The following is a 22,103-nucleotide window of genomic DNA, read 5'->3' on the forward strand; positions in this document are numbered from 1 at the left end:
ACCACTTCCAAAGCGATGTTGAATAGCAGACACGAAAGAACATCACCTTGCCGTAACCCTCTGTTGGTTTCGAAGGGACTCGAGAATGCCCCTGAAACTCGAACTACGCACATCACCCGATCCATCGTCGCTTTGATCAACCGTGTCAGTTTATCCGGAAAACCGTGTTCGTGCATTAGCTGCCATAGCTGGTCCCGATCGATTGTATCATATGCGGCTTTGAAGTCGATGGATAGATGATGTGTGGGCACGTTGTATTCGCGGCATTTCTGCAGTACTTGGCGAATGGCGAACACCTGGTCCGTGGTGGTGCCACATCGCCATTCAGGTGTTCTTCGTAGTGCTGCCGCCACCTTTGGATCACCTAACGCTCGTTCGTAAGAAGGTTCCCGTTTATGTCCTTACACATATCAGGCTGTGGCACGTGGCCCTTACGTGAACGCTTTAACTTCTCGTAATACAAGGGTAGACAAAAAGGGGTTAGACGAAGGATGAGATAGGCGAAATTTTGTCTACTTTCAAATTAGCATAACTTTGCAGTAAATTATCTGATTTCGGTCAAACCGAGAACATTGAATGCAGAAACTCCTGTCCTGACATGCAGAAGATAAAAAAGCATTTTCAACATACCCTCGGAATATTCGAAACATCTCCAGTTCCCTTGAACCGATGTAAGATTCAAAATGACGACCAAAAACTTTAAGAGTTTCTGCGTATGATGGTCCCGGTTTTATCAAAATCGAATTATTTTAAGCAAAGTTATTCTGTTTTGAATTTCGACAAAATTGTGCCTGTCTCAACTTTTTTGTCTAACCTCTGTAGGTAGATAGATTGATAGAAAGAAGGTCGAAGTATAGAAGGCATTCGATGTGCTCACTGTGAAAGGCTTCTCAATAGGGTGGCTGTAGTGTTTTAGGCCTTGTGTCCTACTCGTTGGTGTTTATTGATTTGGACGAATGCCGTTCGGCGTTATACAACAAAATTTAATATGTTCAAAAAACGTAATTCTCGGGCTGAACATTATGCGGGCTCTTTCTTTATTTCGCTTCCTTTCTTCTTATTTATTTCGTTTCTTTTCTTTCTTTCACCTTCCACCTTTTTTTTCTACCAATTTTATTCTTCCTTCTTCTACATTCTTTCGTCCTTTTTTCTTCTTATTATTTTTTTCTTTCTTCTCCGTCTTTTTATCTTCTTTCTTCTTCCTTCTCAGTTTTCCTTTCTTTTCCCTTACTTATTTCTATTTATTTTTTCTTCCTTCTTCCGTTTTCTTTTTACTCATTTTCTCTTCCTTATTTCCTTTTTTGAATTTCCTTGTGTTCTATTTTTTTTACTCCTTTATTGCATTCTGTTTTTTCCTTTCTTTTTCTTCTTCTTATTGGCATTATATCCCCAACTGGATCATTGCCGTCTCGCAATGTTCATTAAGAACCTCCACAGTTATTATTCGAGGTTTCTAAGCCAAGCTACCATTTTTGCATTTGTTTATCATGAGGTTAACACGATGATAGTAATGCCCAAGGAAGTCGAGAAAATTTCCAAACCAAAAATTTCCTACTCCGGGAATCGAACTCAGCCACCTTCAGCATGGTCAGGTCATGCTTTGTAGCCGCGCATCTTACGGCACGACTAAGGAAGGTATTTTTTCGCATATTTTTCTTCATTCTTTCTTTTTCTTTTTTGTTCTTATTTTCTTGCATCTTTATTTTTTGTTCCTTTTATGTTCACCAATTTTTTTGTTTTTCATCCCTTCTTTTCCTGCTACATTTTTCAGAGATATTCCACTTTCTTCTTTCATTCTTGTACCTTATTTCTTATTAAAATGACCTCATTTGTTTACCAAACAATTCATTTACTGAAAAATACTCCTCCTCTTTCTCCCTATAATGACACCACTCCATATAATCGTCTCCATAAGTAGATAAAATGTTCCTCAAATTTGGTTCTAGGGTTGGAAAGTTACACTGAATTGTTCGTTTTGTTAACAATATCACTCCACCCTCTTCATCTCCCTTTACCCTCCAATCTTTGTTTCTGGTTTTTTATTTGGTTTGACTCAACATAGCTTCTGCTAGACTTATGCACCGATAAAAAAAACATATCGGCTGCGGCGTGAAAGATCATTTTCAGTCAGCGGTGACACAAGGTCTGAGGGAAGGGTTTTCCGTTAAAAAAGCACGTGATATCTTTCTCTGAATGGCCCCCCTTAGCCTAGGGGTAGCGCGGCTATAAAGCAAGACCATACTGAGGGTGGCTGGGTTCGATTCCTGGTACCGGTCTAGGCAATTTTCGGATTGAAAATTGTATCGACTTCCCTGGGCATAAAAGTATCATCATGTAAGCCTCATGATATACGAATACATAAATCCCAGTGCGGGATGTAATGCAAATAAGAAGAAGAAGATTTCTCTGTGAGAAAAAAAATCGCACGATTTAACCCGCCAGAATAAAGCTGTCAGTCTCGCCAAAATTATTTCTTCATTGTTCAGTTTACAATTCTCGCTTAACTTTTTAAAAGGACTTAAGTAACATTTTTTTCATGAATTAATTTGAGTACTGCAATCAAAAGCTTTCATGTTGTTCTATTGATTGCGCTATTCAAATTAATTCATGAAAAAAATGTTACTTAGGTCCTTTTGAAAAGTTAAGCGAGAATTACTTGAGAATTTGCAGCAAACGTAGAACAAAATAGACTGGCAACAATGGGGAAGAAATTTATCGCTCGTGCAGTGGATCAGAGAAGAGAGAGAAAAACAGCAGCACCGACCAATCACGGATTGAAATTGAAGAGATCAAAATAAACAAACTCCGATGATTTATAAATTAGAAAACATGAGTGTTTTCTGGATCAACAGTTCTGGATATCACCTTAGATAATTCTCCGGACGTTCCTTCAAAAATTCATTTGTATTATTTGTCTAAGTCTATTCTATTCCTTTAGGAATTTTTGCGGATATTTTTTTAGGAATATCTACAGGAATTTCTCCAAGTGATCCTCCGAGTATTCATCCAGGAATATTTCTTTAGGAATTCCACTAGATATTTCTCCAGGAATTCGTCCGGGTAAATCTTCAGAAATTCTTTTGAACATTCACCCGGATATTCCTTCAGGAATTCCTTCGCATTTTCCTTCAGGAATTTCTCTTGATATTCCTCACGAATGGCTCCGTATATTTCTTCAGGAACTCTCCCGGATATTTTTTCTGGAACTTCTCTGGATATTTCTCCAGTAATTCCTTCTAACATTCCTCCAGAAATTCCATGAGATTTTCCTCTAGGAGTTTGTCCGGATATTCCTCAGATATTCCTCTCAACATACCGTCGTCGGGGTGACAATGGGTCAAATGGGGGTGAGAGTGGGTCACAGTTTCAACCACTTAGAATGCTTGCAGATTAGATTGAATGCATCTGAAGGCAAGAAGACTAAAATATAAGAAACCTTTTTGAACGATTTTGCTCTACGATCTAAAGACTGCCAGTGAAAGCGATGACCCATTCTCACCCACCAGACCCATTGTCACCCCCGATCGCGTTATTCCTTCTGTTATTCCTTCAGGAATTCCTCCGGATTTTCCTACAGGAATTTATCAGGAATACCTTCGGATATTTCTTCAGGAATTTCTTGGGATACTCCTCCAAGAATTTCTCTGGATGTTCCGATAGGAATTACTCTGGATATTCCACAAGGATTACCTCCAGATATTCTTCCGGATATTCCTTCAGGAACTTTTCCATATATTCCTCCGGAAATCCTTTAAAAAAATATCTGGAAAATATCTTGAGGAATATCCGGAAAAAATACATGAGGAATATCCAGAGGAGTTCCTGGTGAAATACCCGGAGGAATTCCTGGAGGAATTTTTATAGAAACATCCGAAGAAATTCTTGGAGGATTATCCGAAGAAATTCTTGAAGAGTTATCCGGAGGAATTCCTGAAGATATATTCGAAGGTATTCCAGAGAAATAGTAAGAGAAATTCCAGAAGTAAAATCCAGAATAATTCCTGATTCCTGAAGAAATACTTGGAGGAATATACGATTTTTTTTGGAGGGATGTCCTCAATAGTTCGTGGTGGAATATCCGGACGAATGCTTGGAGGAATATCGGGAGGAACTCCTGAAAGAATATCCGGACGAATTACTGGAGGGATATTCTTCGAGGAATATCTTATTTGTCTTATTCGTCTTATTTGTTTTATTTGTGTTATTTGTCTTATTTGTCTTATCTGTCTTATTTGTCTTATTTGTCTCATTTGTCTCATTTGTATTATTTGTCTTATTTGTCTTATTTGTCTCATTTGTCTTATTCGTCTTATTCATCTTATTCGTCTTGCTTATTATCAATTATTTGTCTCCTCCCATTCCTACATTTTATTTTTAACTTATATATTTGGTAACTTCTTGTTTGCAAATGTGAATGCGCTAATTCCTAGTGTCACGCTAGATACAAAATTGATCGCTCTTATCGCTCCTATCCTGCTGTGCGCCACGAGAAAATGTACTGTTCGCTGCTCTCCCAAAATGGTAATTTTCGTATGGGATTTGGACTTGGTTGAAAGTTTCCTTCAAAATGTTATGCGGTAACATATAGGGGGAAAGACGGCTTTGGCAGGTTTTGTTCTATTATTGGCAGGGGTGTTTTTGTCGACCAAATTTTATGAAATTTGGCCACAATATTCTTTGATATGCAAAGAATGTTTAGGCCAAATTTGAGCAGAATCAGTCATAAAAAACCCCCCTGACAATAATAGAACAAAACCTGCCAAAGCCGTCATTCCCCCTACTTTTTATTATTCCGAAAAGATCGTTGGACAATTTTAAAACTTCTGTCAGTTGGGTTTTGCAAAATTCGGTTCCTTTATGCTTCAAATTTTTTGGAGAAAGGTACCGAAAAGCTAAAATTTTTAGTTGCACAATAGCTCAGTATTTAGAGCGCAATTCGAATTTGAAAAAATAAGGCCCACGACACATTGAACCACGAACATTGCTTCCAAAGAGATTGTCAGCGGCGATAAGCAAAGGCGTAGGATTGCCAATCCGGTGATGGCGAGTTCGTTTCTCGGTCCGGTCTAGGATGTTTTCGGGTTGGAAACTTTCTCGACACCCTGGGCACAGTGTATCCTTGAACTTGCCACACAAGATACTTATTCATGCAATTTTTTTTTATTCTTTATTTAGGTGTTTTTTAAATTCTAGATTAAGTTCAACAGCGGGGGCATATAAAAGCTTTCAATAAATAACTAAGGAAATGCTAATAGAATTTTCGAAAAGCAGGCCAAGTTCCAGTTGGAATGTGGATCCATTGAAGATGAAGAAGAAGCGAAATTCTCTCCCAATTACGAGTTCGGAAAAAGAGCTCTACCTCGAGAGAACTATCCTCAGACCTTAATATGTCACTCGAATGTTCCACCAAAGAGTAACCTTGAATCGCTGAATTCATTTTGGGGTTAAAATTGTTATCCGACATATGCTATGCTACTAAAGGACTTCCTAAAGCCCATGCCTTAAGATCGGTTACTGCTTCCGAGTTCTCATGCTTCAAGAGTTCTCATTCTAACTCTGAAAAAGTTGATTTCCAGCTTTCGCGCAGCAGTTCACCACATTAACCACCAGAAAGTAGACCTGTGCGCCGATTGAAATTTTTTCGGTGGCGGCGTGATAGATCATTTTCAGCCAGCGGCGGCGGCGTGGTTCGGCGTGAGCTTATTTCAAGTAATAGAAATTTTCCGAATTTTTTCCACAAATTCCCCCGTATTTCCTTCTTGAATTCCACCGGAAGTTCCTCGAGGAATTTCTCTTGAAGTTCCTCGAGGAATTCCTCCGGAAGTTTCTCCAGGAATTTCTCCGGAAGTTTCTCCAGGAATTTCTCCGGAAGTTTCTCCAGGAATTCCTCCGGAAGTTCCTCCAAGAATTCCTCCGGAAGTTCCTCCAAGAATTCCTCCGGAAGTTCCTCCATAAATTCCTCCGGAAGTTCCTCCATAAATTCCTCCGGAAGTTCCCCCAGGAATTCCTCCGCAAGTTCCCCCAGGAATTCCTCTGCAAGTTCCTCCAGGAATTCCTCCATGAAACCCTCCGGAAAGTCCACCAGGAATTTCTCTGGAAGGTCTTCCAATAATTTCTCTGGAAGTTGTTTCAGGAATTCTTCCAGAAGGTCCAACAGGAATTCTTCCGGAAGTTCCTCTATAAATTCCTCGGAAGGTTCCTCCAAGAATTTCTCCGGAAGTTCCTCTAGGAGTTTCTCCGGAAGTTCCTCCGAAGGGTCCTTCCAGGAATACCTCCGGAAGTTCCTCCTGGAGTTCCTCTGGAAGTTTCTCCAAGAGTTCCTCCGATAGTTCTTCCAGGAGTTGTTCCGGAAATTCCTCCAGGAATTCTTCCGGAAGTTCCTTCAGGAGTTACTTCGGAAGTTCCTCCAGGAGTTCCTCCGGAAGATCCTCAAGTAGTTCCTCCGGAAGTTTATTGGGATATTCTTCCGGAAATTCCACCAGAAGTTCCTCCAGGAATTCCTCCGAAATTCCTCCAGGAATCTCTCTAGAAGTTCCTCCATGAACTCCTCCGTAAGTTCCTCCTGGAATTCATTCCAAAGTTCCTCCAGGAATCCCTTCGGAAGTTCCTCCATGATTTCGTCCGGAAGTTCCTCCAGGAATTTTCCCAAAAATTCCTTCAATTTTTTCCGGAATGCCTCAGGAAGTTCCTATATGAATGCTTCAAGATTTCTTCTTCTCTCTGGAGTTCCTCCAAAAACTCCTCCAAGAACACGGAAAGTCGTTCACAAATATATTACTCTGGAAATAAATTCTCCGGAAATCACAAATTTATTCTAGAATCTCCCAGGCAATTCCCACTGAAACTTCTCCAGAATTTCTCCAAGAACTCGTCCAGAAAACCTTACAGGATTTTTTCGGGAAATTCCCTTGAAAACTCCTCCGAAACATCATAAGAAAAATATTTTGAATATTTTCGCGTTTTCTTCAGACATCTTTAGAAAATCTCCAAGAATTCACTCAAAAATACCTACAAAAATATCCGCGAAAATTCCTTCAAGAGCTCTTCCAGAAATATTTCTATATGTTCCCCTGAAAATTTCTCTGGAGAATTCTCCATTTTCTCTCTTCCATGAAGAATTCACGATGGATTTTTTGAGGAAATATCCAAAGGAGTTTATAAAAATTTTTAATGATCAATGCATGAAATATTTCTTGAAGAATTTTGCAAAGGAATTCCTGATTTGAAACTCAGGTTTTTTTTTAATGGGTCTGCGCCCCCACCGGCAGTCTGTAGATCGTATAAAAAATCGTTCAAAAAGGTCTCTTTTAATTCAGTTTTATTATCCTCAGATACATTAAATCTGTTCTACACGCATTCTATGCAGTTGAAACAGTGACCCATTCTCACCCCCATTTGACCTATTGTCACCCCCGACGACGGTACTCCAGAATTTTTTTTACATGATTTTGCTTAGAAGTTCACCTGGGAATTCCTTTCAAATCTTACACGGATACTCCACCTGAAATTACATTAAAAACAAAATATTTGGAGTGCCTTTAGGAATTCCTCCAGGAAGTTCTCATAAATTACTTTGATAACTCTTCAGAGATTCTTCTAAATTCCTCACATGAAATTTCTCTTAGCACAATATATGTTTTTCCGACAAGTAACCGAAATCTATTTCTTCAATAGTCCATCAACAACCATCAGCGTGGTTAAAAAAATATTCGGCGTTATATTTTCACACGGCGGCACTGAGATTCGTTTTTTACAGCGGCGGCGGCGTAAGAAAATCATCAGCAGCGGTGCACAGGTCTAGCTTTTTGAAGGCAATGGTCGTTCGTGATAAAAAAAGTAATTAATCAATAGGCTTATTAATAATTTTTAATCCCAGTTAATCTCAGATAGGCAGTATCTTTACTACGAGAATCAAATGTTTCGACAAATTATGTAGTTTGATGCTATTTTTATTTCTTAGAAGTTACTGGAAGCTACTTCTTGGAAGTTTATAACTCGAGTCAAATTCATTATTATTTTCGAGTTCAAGTTTCTAATTGTTAATTCGATATTTACCTTGCTATGTCATAATGAACAAGAAACCCTTGAAGTATAATTGTCTAATTACATCTAACTCAAACGCGTTTCCTGCCATCTACATACTCCGTTTCTGCTTAATAACCGCTATTTGTTCTGATATAAATATCATATCAAGCAATTCCCTTAAGGGCATTCCCAGGATCATCACAAAATGCACCTACCACTATTACCGGGAATCGTGACTGTATCACACCCATCGTCGCTTCCATAATCGCCTTTTTTGTTGATCATGTTGAATTTCTTTTGCCTCCCATCCGTTGTTGGATGTGGCATACCTGCGTAATTGCCTACTCGCACATTCCATGCACGCGCGATCTCATCTTGAAAGAATGAATGAAAACGCGTCCTCGCGTGGCTCACCAAGAGCAGCAAATCACCCCGTTCACTCTTCCAGATCACCGAATGCCTACAGGCATACGGTCAGTAAAAGATGCCCAATGCAATGCATTATTGAATGAATGTCGACCATCCCTCCCGATGGGTACGGGCGGCGAAGGTGAATTATCTCCCGGCCATCCATACGCTCGACCAACGAGCAGGCCGACATTCCAATGTGATGAGCACGCAAATATCTCATGCATTCTTTTCGCTTCTCCTCCTCCTCTCCAAAACCAGGTAACGGAAGTTCACCCGCCCAAAACTCGTCTCGAAGCATCAGCCCCAACACGCAGACCCATCATCCGAACGGTCACCTGCAGCAGGGGTCGCATCTCATCTCGGGCACCGGATCGGATCGAACGTCACAGCAGCAGCAGCAGTCGCCGAGCCAACCCGGCAATCAGTCACCGCAGTTGCTATCCCATCAGCATCCGAACCAGCAGAATCCGCAGCAGCAACAGCTTCAGCCTCAGGGCCCCAACTCCCAGCAGTCTTCCCACTCGCCCTCGCTGCAGCATCAACAGCTACAGCATCAGCAGTCTTCCCAGTCACATCACCTCAACAGCAGTTCGAGCAGTTTAGGCAACATCACGCCCACCTTTGCTCAGCCCCAGGTGAGTTACGATCAGAAAGGCGAGTCTTTTACCTTGATATATTTATTTTTCATTATTTTTATTAGACAGACAATTCTGAAAGTGTTTGAATGACATGAACTAAAAAACTTAGAGCCATCCACAAAAAACGTCATGCTTCTAAGGCGAGAGGGGGCTTAGAACGGCATGGCGATTCATACAAAAATTTTAATGATTTTACACAAAAAACGTGTTGAAGGATAGGGTGAAAATATCTTCAATTTTTGCGTGGCGTGCTTTATGGATTTTCCCTTAGTTTCCGTTTGCTGGCCATGATATATGGGGGGATATAGGGGGGTGTTTGTATGTCACGTCACACGTGCTTCTGAAAATGTATAGAATATTGAAATAAATTAGAAAATTAAACAATTTTCAGCAGTTGGAATTTTTTATGAGTTTTTCAAATGTATTTAATTACTTAAGCAGCTTTGTAATACCGCCATCAATATTCCAGCGGTTCGACCGGTACGCAGTTGAAAAACAAATTCGTTTAGGGTCGTCTGGAAATTTAATTCCTCTTAGACCAATTATGCTTTACTACCAATAATGATTTAATTATCGTCGGGGGCAACCTTATCGCTGTTCGTCGATCTTTCCTCGAAATGAAAATAGAATCAAAACGGGAACCATAAAAACGCCAACAAAAACTTTTACTAAATCGATCATCGGATGCGCTCGCAGAAGACTTGTCGATGCTTTCGTATTACTACACCCCTTTCATCTCCGTTCCTCCTGTATGCTTCCATCAGTTCAAATTTTCAAGATCTAGAAGAATAAATTACGAGTCGTAACGCACCAATCTCGAAAGCGTGAGAAAATTTCTACTGGCGCGACGACCTGTGTTATGCGCACTGCACAGGAGTTATAAGAATTTGATAATAACATAGTGGTCCGAATCGAACATTTTGCTTCGAGATGGGGGACCTCATCCATTTGCACACAGACGTTCACCGTCTCGTCGTTTCCGAGAGTGGAATGTGTAGCATAGCAAAAAATGTGGGCAGATCTGCTGATTCGGGAGGATATCGACGATTTTGATCAATGGCAATGGCTCGACCTTCTTATGGTTGCGCAAAAAAAGAGCAGATTGCGATTGAAGATCTTCGCAGGAGCGGGAGCAAACTTATGGCAAACATATTTTAAATGGGTATCCGAACCAATAAAAAGCCGAAAGAAAAAGTATCGAATATCGCGAGGTTCTGTGGAAGGTTATTTTTTTGTTGGAGAACTTATCCAATCGTAACGGATGTGTTGAATCAGCTAATTTTTAGCTAACTTTTGGTGATGATTTATAACACCATGCTGAAAGATCTATTCTATAACTATCTTTATTCCAAAACAACCCAATTTTGGAGTGGGTTGGTTTATGGCCGGAATTGTCATCGGGCTTATTCGAGCAAGAAAAATCCAAAGCTGGTGTGTTCTACTCGGATCAACTCTGGAGTGAGCTTAGTTAGTTCTATGAAATCCAGGTTGATCGATGTTCGGGATCGCTATTGGACCTAGTCGGACCAAGAAAAACATAACTTTACAGTAAGTTGGTTGGCACTAGAGCATAAAATATTCACCTTACGAAGTAGGGTATATGCTATGTTCTAGAAACTTCGGCCTAAATATTGACAACCATCGCTTGACTATTCAAAACATAGAATGACGATCAGTTTTCTTCTTTAAATATTCACTCATATGACTGGTATATAAGTATTGAGTTTCACAGTAATTTATTAGTTTACGAAATCTGAATTTAACCTACTCATGGACTGATATTCGATTGGAAATTGAAAATGTTCAGCTTAAGATAAATAAGTTAAGATGTGAGGGTGACAAACAATGCCGATGGGCTTCACCAAAAACATTCGATTATTTAAAGTTCTGGGTGGCAGTAATTAACATCGGATTTATTCAGACTAAGAAAAAACATAGAAACTGTCTGTTACTCCTTCTAAAGAAAACTCTGTACCTTCGAAAATAGCTTAAACGCTGATTTCAGTATAAAATGGTCATGATAGAGCGGCGGTTCTCTACCTTCTTCTTGAGTAGTACCCTTTCATATTGCTTACAGTGATCAAGATATTTTGCTCTGAAAATTTGAGCTCTTGTCTAAATAGAAGCTTTCAGTAAAAAAAGGTGTTTAGTTTTCCCATTTGTTTAAGTGAACACCTTTTTCTTCTTTTTCTTCCAATAGGAACTTGACTTGCTTTTCAAGTTAGTGTTCTATTAGCATTTCCTTATTTTCTAATTGAAAGCTTTTTTATATCCTTTTCATTGCTTGAGTATGTATCTTATGTGGCAAGTACAATAGATACACTATACCCAGGTATTCAACATTGTTTTCCACCCGAAAACATACTAGACTGGACCGGTAATGGAAATAACCATCTCCGGATTGGCAATCCTACACATTTGCTCGCAAGACTAACTGGAGATCCCAAAACACATTTTTACCGAGTAGAAATTCTATTAGCGAAAAAAAGAACTGAGTAACAGAGTATATTTAGATTTCAGTGCATAAGACACGTGAAATACGGACCAAAACTACGGGTAATTAGCTCTTTACTATTTACAAATTTATTGAATCTCGAGTTTTCGACAAGACTTTGGAGATTCATGTAAAATTTAGAACATGTTTTTTTCCGCAGTGCTGATCCTGGTATGAACATTACGTTTCCGCTAACAAAATGTTTGATTGCATATGTTCTTCGGCATTTATTTTTCGAATATACTGCTATGCGAAACTCGAAGGATTTTAGTTGAGTTTGGACTATACAAATTATATACGATGATTTGAACAACTTTTCGATTCATCTTTCACAGTTCCATGCAAAACTATACGGTTTAGATACAATTTTTTAATAACTTCAAAGTTACCTGAAAAAAATTGCAGAATCTATGACTTTTAGAATTTATTAGGAAATAGGGGAACTGTTTCGATCTCCATTCCACTGTACATATATCCATCTCATCGCTAAACAAAGAAATACGGCACCAAATTCGTCGCTTCTTTTCGTCAACATGCGTGCTCACTGCTGAAAAAAAATCACAAAAATAATAAAGAAACCAATTTTTTTTCCATTGCTTTGTTTTTGATGGGATGGAAATAGGAGCTATGAGATGAAGTGGGATCCGTTTTCCTACTCAGCGGTAAAACGCGTTGCCACCAATCGGAGTGCTTGAAGTGGCTGGGTTCGATTCCCTCTGCGGACTTGAACATTTTCTTACGACTAAATTTTAGCAACACTTTTGGAATTATTATAGTGAATCGTATTCTCTCAAAAATGGCTGCAGATTCATCAATGGAACCACTATTTATTTCTGGAAAATTATCCACCGATTTGTACATGTACTGCTGTGATATAAGAACATACTCTCAATTATTAGCTATTGAGTAGATTGAGTTAAATTTTTACGAGTTTTATTGAGTAAAATCTTACGTTTCTCTGGCGGTCAGTAGCGATTCCAGGGATAAGACATTATTTTCTGGAACAGTTTTAGCTCCCATGTTAAAATACAGACCGGAATTTCGATTCTCTGTGTCAGAACTCTATCAAAAGCCTTCATCCTGCCGTTTTGAAAATATTTACTTACTTACTTATGGATCCTGTACACCTCCGGTGGTGCAAAGGGCCGACTTGAAAGATCTCCATCCTGAGCGTTGCCCGGCTATCGCTTTAACCTGTTGCCAGGTTAGATTTCGGTCGACTTCTTTTATTTCTTTATTGAGGCTTCGCCGCCATGAGCCTCTGGGTCTGCCTCTGCTGCGATGTCCCGCTGGGTTCCAGTCTAATGCTTGTTTACAGATTTCGTTTCCGCCCCTACGTAGAGTGTGGCCGACCCAACCCCACTTTCGATCCCGAATTTCTGTTGCTATCGGCCTCTGGTGACAACGACGATGGAGCTCGTTGTTTGAGATCCAGTTGTGAGGCCACCAGGCCCGAATTATATACCGCAGGCATCTGTTAATGAACACCTGCAGCCGTTGAGTGTTCTCCACTGATACACACCATGTTTCGCTAGCGTATAACAGACACAGACTTCACGTTAGAGTTGAAAATTCGTATTTTGGTGCGTTCACTTATCTGCCTGATTTTTCAGATATTTCTTAAACTTGCAAAGGCAGACCTTGCTTTCTTGATCCGTGCGCCTATGTCGATCTTGGTACCGCCATATGACGCCATTTGGCTACCAAGATATTGGAAGCTTTCAACATTCTCCACTGGTTGCCCGGCTACTGTGAAACTGGAAGGAGTCACCGTGTTTACATCCAACGATTTGGTTTTGTTGACAAGTTGCTCGGCAAGGTCGTTGAGCTTACTCTGCATATCAGAGAGCCGTTGCGCGAGGAGTGCAACGTCAACAGCCAGTTCGAAGTCGTTAAGGTGCTCTATGGTTATAGGCTGCCATAACAACCCGCGGTTTGGTTCACGGTCAATCGCATCTACCAGAATCTCATCGATTACGATGAGGAACAGTAACGGTGATAGAATACATCCTTGCCTCACACCAGCTACGACCCGGATAGGGTCACACAGGACCCCATTGTGCAGCACTCTACACGAAAAGTCCTCGTACTGTGCTTCGATGAGGCCGATGATTTTCTCAGGAACCCCCTTGCGTCTCATGGTGCCCCACATATTCTCGTGATTGAGACGGTCGAAAGCTTTTTCGTAGTCAATGAATACCAAGTAAAGGGACTCTTGGGATTCGTTGACCTGCTCCAGAATGATGCGGAGCGTGACAATATGGTCCACACAGGATCTTCCGGCACGGAATCCGGCTTGCTGCCGGAGAGTCGCATCGATCTTCTCTTGAATCCTGGCTAGGATAATTTTGCACAGAACTTTGAGAACGGTACACAACAACATAATGCCTCGCCAGTTATCGCATACAGTCAGGTCACCCTTTTTGGGCACCTTCACTAAGATACCTTGCATCCAGTCGACCGGGAAAGTTGTGGTGTCCCAGATATTACGAAATAAACGATGCAGTAGTTGAGCGGATGTCATGGGGTCAGCTTTGAGCATCTCGGCTGATATGCGGTCGACCCCTGGGGCTTTATTCGATTTCATGCTTTGGATGGCTGTTTGAATCTCTAGCAATGACGGTATTGACGCGTGTTATACGTCGGATCCTAGGCAGATCATGCCGAGGTGGTGATGGCCTGGCTGGCACTTGAAAAAGTTGTTCGAAGTGCTCGAACCAGCGTTTCAGCTGGTCAGTTGGGTCGGTCAATAACTGATCATTCGCGTCTTTCACAGGCATCGTTGCATTCATCTTCGCCTCGCTTAAGCGTCGTAGATATCGTAGAGGAGGCGAATGTCCCCGGTTGCGGCGGCTCTCTCTCCTTCGTCGGCCAGAGAGTCTGCCCACGCTCGCTTGTCCCGTCGACATGAGCGTTTTACTTCCTTCTCAAGAGCCGCATATCGTTGACGGGCTAAGACTTTGGCTCCTCTGGTTTTCGATCGCTCTATCGCGGCATTGGCTTCTCTTCGCTCCTCTATCTTCCTCCAGGTCGCATCGATGATCCATTGTTTTCTCTGGGTGCGTAGTTCGCCCAGATTGTTCTCGCTGGTGGCGATGAAGGCATTCTTGATGGCGGTCCATTGATCTTCCACGCTGCCACCTTCCGGAATATCTGCAGCACGCGTCTCCAGTTCTTCAACGAAGGACCGTTTCACCGTGGCATCTTCCAGTCGGCGTGTGTTGAATCGTCGTCCAACTCTTTCCTCCTGCCGACGAATCCGCGCAATGCGCAGGCGTATTTCGCCGATGAGGAGGTGATGATCAGACGCGATATCGGCACTACGTTTAACCCGTACATCAGGAAGGCTCCGTTTCCATTTTCGGCTGATGCAGATGTGGTCGATTTGATTTTCTGTAAAGCCGTCACGGGAGACCCACGTGACCTTGTGAACCGGTCGATGAGGGAAGAGCGATCCCCCGATCACCATGTCGTTATTACCACAAAATTCTGCGAACAGCTCTCCGTTTTCGCTAATTTCTACGAGACCATGGCGTCCCATAATGCGCTCATGGTTCGAGTTGTCGGATCCGATCTTCGCATTGAAGTCGCCCAAACAGATCTTGATATCACCCTACGGAATTCTATCTACGACGGCATTGAGTTGACTGTAGAAGTTCTCTTTGTCTTCAGATCGGCAGCATCCGTTGGTGCATAACATTGGACTATACTAAGGTTTCGGACCCGTGTTCTAAATCTGGCAACGATTATCCTTTCACTTATAGGTTCCCACTTCATAAGCGCAGAGTATGCCTGAGCGCTTAGTAGGAAGCCAACTCCGCGATGCTGGGGAGCGTGTTCACCTCGTAAACCAGAGTCCAAAGTTTGGCCAACGGACTTCACTCAGTCCCAGGATCTCAAGCTTCATGCGGCGTGTCTCATTGGCAAGTTGAGCCAATTTACCCTGCTGGGCTAGGGTTAAAACGTTCCATGTTCCTATTCGTGTCCGTTGTTTCGCGCTAAGAGTCGTCGCCGTAAAATCAGTCCGTATTCTTTCATTATCGGGGAACAAAATCCAAGGGCAAGATCCCCGTGGTGTGATGTTACATTCACGAAATCATCGAAAATCATCAAGAAACTTTGTTATGAACTGCTTGGAGGCTTGATTAGGTGATATGGAGATTTGTAGATAATTTAAAAATTAAAATTAGCGGCAGTCATAGAATTGACGTGCCTTGTTCACTGCAAATGATAGTTGGGTAGTTCTTCATCGATGTCTTATTGGAATTGCTAGGTAGCACCAACCATTCTTATTGCCGGATGATTTTTTAATTTTCAAACTGTCACTTTTCAGCTTAATTCTTTAAATGAGACGGACCCTAAATGTACAAGGGTTTAGACGAACTTTTGACTAAACGAATTTGTATTTATAAACAAGTACTTCAACATCAATAAAAACACAGTTGAATATACAAGACATCATAAAACAGTTTGCTTTTATGCTTCATTTGCAAAAATTAATATGTCAACGAGCCTTTCAAATGAGTCAGCTCATTCAAGTGAATGCTTGGCTCTGAGCCGCTCACTTAATTGAACCATTTTGCCCATCACTATCCATAAGTGCTTACATAATTAGTGTGCGACCCCTAATAGTATCCTCAAGACGATACCGGAGCTAGAATGCGCTTTTCGAACCTAGTGTTCCGACATCGGCTACCATGTGCATATTATGGCTGACGTTAGGGTCTTCACACAAGGGTGCGATGGTTTGCAGGCTCGTGCTTCAACATACACCCCAATCGTCTAACCCAACGGATTAAGATCCAGACTGCTAGGGGGTCACAAATCTTCCGACCAAAATATCATGTTGTTCTTCAGCCATTGTTGGGTCGATTGGACGTGTGACATGGCGCTCCATCGAATGGCGAATTTGGCCTTCCCCCAGGGAATTGCTTGTTTCAGCAATTATTAGTTACCGAAAAATCGATTTTGCCGAAAGATAGAACATTTGACATTTTCAAAACTTGCGGGAGACTTGATCCCTTGTTCTCGAATAGAGTAATAGTGACAGATAGAATGTCTGCTATAGCAACAAAATTGGCCATTTTCTCCACTAACTCCACTTTTCTTTCTAACCATTCACTCCACTAAAAGACAGTGGTCATATCACGACAACCATGATGTTTCCAAGAGGATCTCTCTTTGTGATTGATACAGTTATGATACCAAAAATGGTTGATCGATACATAAATATATCTTTGTAATTTAAAAATCTAATTATTCTATTAAATCTCTGAAAATTGGCCACACTGCAAATGCCATGGCCATCCCTGAGTACCTGTTTTGGGACCAATGAAAAAAAGACTGTGGTACCGCCATCGGGGGTGACAATAGGTGGGGGTGAGAATGAGTCATCGGTCTCACCCGCAGTCTAGTGGTAGTAGAGCAAAGTTGTTCAAAAAGGTCTCTTATATTTTGGTCTTCTTGCCCTCAGATGCATTCAATCTATTCTACAAGCATTCTAAGTAGCTGAAACAGTTACCCATTCTCACCTCTATTTGACCCATTAATGCCTCCCTCTCGAGATTGCCAGACTACTACCAATACCACAACCGTGATCATACCAGGATGATGGCTTCATACATCAATATGGTACTATCACGCATCATCATTTTTGTAGTGCGTGTTATTATTACACAAATGCGATTTCTCTTAAACGATTGACCAAAAGATGTTGAATGAGCCTATTATTAAAAATTCTTTAAGAAGATTTACAAATAAATGGTGATTGTAAGCAAACTTCTCCTAGTTCAAACGAAAAAAAATAAATTAATACCAGATCGAACAATACTGATTTTAAGCCCTGTGATTTGTTGAGTATTTTCAAAGCATAATTTACACTCTTTTTCATTGAAAATAATGTTCAAATACATTTAATAAAACTAATCAAAACTAAGTATGTTCAACTACACTTTGTTCTGGTTAATGAAATAAGGCTATTGAGAAATTCAAATGGCGCGTGCATTGTCTGATTGATTAATTAAAGAGAAATAAAATGTATTTATACTTTTTAATTAGAATAGAATTTTAACAGATCAATTAGTTACAGACAGTACAATAATATGAGTAGATGCATAAGTATTAGATTGCTAATGTCGTTCCTGTTCGCGTGACTAACATCTAGGTCCCTTTGATCTGGCAGCCAAAGTACCGGTACTACAAGTGTCAAGCCAATGTTGATGATGAAACAAAACATGTACTACAGCATGATGCATAATTAACGGCCAAGTTAGGCTTGTGGAAGCATATTTTGGAAAAATGCTTTTAATGACTACAGTGCCACTAGCGTTCTAATACTTATGCTTCTACTATAATATGCGACGGTATACAACAAACGCCTTAATATATGCAATATCGGGATCAAGTGTGTCCAAACTGTGGGGGATTAAGTGTGTCCATGTTGAGTATTTATCTTGTTTTGTTTTTTGTATTCAATGGAGAATAAGCAATAGTTAATCGAATGAGGGTCTACTACGAAATGCCGAATCACAAAAGGCCGAATCACGAATGGCCGAATTACACAAGGTCGAAAGCAAAAAAGGCCGAAACCACAAAAGGCCGAATGAAATCGACAGACCAACAGACTTTGTTGGTCTGCCGATTTCATTCAGACTTTTTTTTATTCAAATACTTAATATAATTAATTATTTTGTGATTTCTCAGTGAAGTCTTGTGAAGTCAGTTTCTATTAAATTGGGAGAAAATGAAATACATTTAAGAACACCGCGTTAGCGTAAGTTATACAGCTTTTAGTTAGAAGCATAATAATTGGAAAAGCCGATTTTGTTTAGCTTCTGATGTCGCAATTAGATCATGAGTAGTGCGCATCATTAGCACAACCATGCGTCATGAAGCGCACAACTCCTACATTGATGCAAATCGGCAATTCTATTCTGCATTCTTGCAGATTTAACTTTTCCCAATACTACTGATAATGATTACTACATCACCAAAGGAAGAAAAAAGATAGCACTTGGATTACTCCGTTAATTTAAAGTGCTAATATTTAAACGTATACAGTGTTCAGGTATGTTCATCCTTTCATTACTGCAATGAAAATTGATCTATTTTGGAATATATAAGGATTCAAATTGACTCTGTAAACACCGTCATACAACTTCTTTCAATTGAAAGATTGAGTTTCGACGTTGAACTAACGTTAAATACCTCAACTGAATAAGATTGATTAGATCTCTGCTAGTAGTTGCAAAACACGTGAACAAGTTTTTCTTAATGGGGTAGCATAATAAAAGTAAACGTAAATTTGTGAGTATTCCAAGTTCTCTTGGTTGAAAGATTGAAACTTTTGTAATGATTCGGCCTTTTGAGATTCGGCCTTCTGGGTTTTCGGCCTTTTGTGGTATGCTAGAACATTTTCGGCCTTTTGTGATTCGGCCTTCTGTGGTTCGGCCTTTTGTACTGATCCCGTTCTGGAAAATGGTCAAAACAAAAGCTAAAACCAATTTTAACTCCGGAGCTAAGTGGCCAATTCTAGAAATCTATAAAGTCCCTGAAATTTGAATAAAGTTCGCTTTTTTGTGAAAGTTGCGAAAAAATGTTGGAAGACAAAAAAGTTGAAGCCAAAAAGATTTCTATTTTCGTTTTAAAAAAGTGGGATTTGTAACGTTAAACAAATTTCATTTATTTTACACTAGAAAAGTAATAAATTCATTCATACAACACTTCAGTAAAATACTAATTCTTTCGCATGGTTACATTTTCACACTTTATGTGGCGCTTTCAGCGTGTTTCAACTCTGGTCTACATACAGCAAGTAAAATTAAGCGAAAAAATCAAAACTATTTTCGCTTACCCTATTACATCGTCACGATTCATAGATAACGATTTACTGAAATAATTCAATGGCTAAAAGCAAATTGTCCCTGTGGTTGTTTTTAGTGAATCTGCTTACAAAACTTACAAGGTAACGAGACCCTGGTAAGGTAGCTTACTGAAGTCTTACATACCACGAAAAATGGAGAAAGAAGAAAAAGATAACGTTATATCTGGCAATAAAATAAGGACTATGATAAGAAACTCGCTACCTGAAATGTCATGACCCTAAATGAACATAGACAATAAGAAGCTTACAAAATGTGAAAAAATGCAAGACTTAAGAACCAACTATTTGTAGAATTGTTTCGGTCGCATTTAGCATATATATTTTTTCCCCTAATAACTCATGAAGTGCACATTTCCATACAATGCAACAATCTAATTTTCTATCACCGGATCTTTCATTTCAGTCCCCCACACACTCATTCAAAACGGCGTCCATCAACGGTGCAGGTCATCATACGAACGGAGGCGAGCTAAATATGCCCGGTGGTCCGACTGCAACGCCCGGAACACCAAATTCAAAGGCTAAGGTAGGTGTACTCCGTACAGGGGCGGCCGCGTAGACGTTTCATGTCAGTCATGCTACAATATTGTGGATCTTGGAGAAACTGGTTGTCATCAGGTGCATTGTGACGCGGTTTTCTTTCGTTAGCTAATTTAATTTATATTCAAATTTAATGCTTCTTTCCCGTGACGATGACTTCTGAAATGGTTGCGAGAGTCATCCACATAACCAAAGTGCATTCACAGGAGCTTGGCTCACATAATTGCAACATACGCCGCAGAATTTAATTGTCACAATCACAGTGGGGAATGTTAAAGTTTTGCTAACTAAAATTAATGAATCGTGCTCGAATGTGAAAGGTTACTTGAATATCCCAAAATGAATACACAACTCAAATGATTGAACTGAGGAATTTAGCAATTAATGAATTTAGATCTATTATGAATTATTAAACCTATCACATTTTACGAACTTTGCGACCGAAGTGATCCTGTATAGGTATTAAAAAAACATTCCTTTCCAACACCGGAAATGACAGTCTGGAACTTTGTCTCGCACTGATGGACTTAATTGAGAACGCGGAGCGATTAAATTTTCGGCTAATTAATGATTGTTTTTATTTGTCTTTTTTCTTCTTGCTTCTCCTCATAAGGATGTCTCGCCTCGGGTCAAGATCGTGGTAGCACTGTACCCCTTCAAGGCAATCGAAAGTGGCGATTTATCGCTGGAAAAGGTAAGAATGCTTTTTATTTCATTTGCTTTGCTTTACTGTTTCCGGTTAATTAATATTTCACCTATTCAGAACGCCGAATACGAGGTGATCGATGACTCCCAGGAGCACTGGTGGAAAGTAAAAGATCAGCACGGTACCATTGGATACATTCCCAGCAACTACGTCAAGGAGAAAGAATTGCTTGGATTGCAAAAATATGACTGGTACGTGGGGGACATGTCCCGCCAGAGAGCTGAGTCGTTGCTCAAACAAAACGACAAAGAAGGTTGCTTCGTGGTGAGAAAGTCATCTACCAAGGGCCTCTACACTCTATCGCTACATACCAAAGTGTGAGTTGATGGTAATGAAATTATTCTTGAATATTTAGAACTGAAGTAAGTCTTTTCTGTTCAGACCCCAATCCCATGTAAAACACTACCACATCAAACAAAATGCACGCAGTGAGTTCTACCTCTCGGAGAAGCATTGCTGTGAATCGATTCCGGATTTGATCAACTACCACCGGCACAACTCCGGTGGTCTGGCGTGCAGACTGAAGACTTCCCCCTGCGATCGGCCAGTGCCGCCAACTGCCGGTCTATCTCATGGTAGGTAAACAAAGTATTCAAATATGCAACATGGCTCATTTCCTAATTTTTAAAGACAAATGGGAAATCCATCCCTCGGAACTGATGATTTTGGAGGAGTTGGGTTCCGGCCAGTTTGGCGTCGTAAGACGAGCCAAGTGGCGTGGTTCCATCGATACGGCCGTCAAAATGATGAAGGTCGGAACCATGTCCGAGGACGATTTCATCGAGGAAGCAAAAGTTATGACGTGAGTTTAACTTAACTTTTTTTTCCAATTTGTGACGAAATATTCAATGCAATCCATTCATTCACACAGAAAACTCCAGCACCCGAATCTGGTACAACTGTACGGCGTATGCTCCAAGCACCGACCCATCTACATCATCACCGAGTACATGAAACATGGTTCCCTTCTCAACTATCTGCGAAGACATGAGCAGTCGTTGATCGGAAACATGGGTCTCCTGCTCGATATGTGCATACAGGTAAATCACGAGAGCTTTTAATTCTCATGAAAATAAATTACAATAAATATTTTTTTTCCTTCCAATCGAACAGGTCTGCAAAGGAATGTCTTATCTCGAACGACACAACTACATCCATAGGGATTTGGCCGCGCGTAACTGTCTGGTTGGATCGGAGAACACCGTCAAAGTGGCCGATTTTGGATTGGCCCGGTACGTGCTCGACGACCAATACACCAGTTCTGGCGGTACCAAGTTCCCGATCAAGTGGGCTCCACCAGAGGTACTGAACTACACCCGATTCTCGTCCAAGAGTGATGTTTGGGCGTACGGTAAGAATAAGATTTCATAGTCCCCATACAAAAAATGGTTCTTTGAAATGGTTTGC

General features: G+C 40.5%; 1 protein-coding gene across 6 annotated transcripts in view; it reads left to right on the forward strand.

The window, feature by feature from the left end:
- LOC134213073 (tyrosine-protein kinase Btk) overlaps window positions 1–22,103 on the forward strand; it is a 337,863-nt gene that overhangs the window by 303,533 nt on the left and 12,227 nt on the right. For all 6 annotated transcript variants that reach the window (XM_062691623.1, XM_062691624.1, XM_062691627.1 and 3 more), the window contains 8 exons: window positions 8,695–9,071; window positions 19,854–19,976; window positions 20,604–20,684; window positions 20,754–21,013; window positions 21,078–21,271; window positions 21,327–21,498; window positions 21,568–21,736; window positions 21,810–22,047. In XM_062691623.1, coding sequence (XP_062547607.1) covers window positions 8,695–9,071; window positions 19,854–19,976; window positions 20,604–20,684; window positions 20,754–21,013; window positions 21,078–21,271; window positions 21,327–21,498; window positions 21,568–21,736; window positions 21,810–22,047 — 1,614 coding nt within the window. The remainder of the gene's footprint in view (window positions 1–8,694; window positions 9,072–19,853; window positions 19,977–20,603; window positions 20,685–20,753; window positions 21,014–21,077; window positions 21,272–21,326; window positions 21,499–21,567; window positions 21,737–21,809; window positions 22,048–22,103) is intronic.

The sequence above is a fragment of the Armigeres subalbatus genome, chromosome 2 (assembly GCF_024139115.2).
Source record: "Armigeres subalbatus isolate Guangzhou_Male chromosome 2, GZ_Asu_2, whole genome shotgun sequence".
In the NCBI taxonomy this organism is placed as follows: domain Eukaryota; kingdom Metazoa; phylum Arthropoda; class Insecta; order Diptera; family Culicidae; genus Armigeres; species Armigeres subalbatus.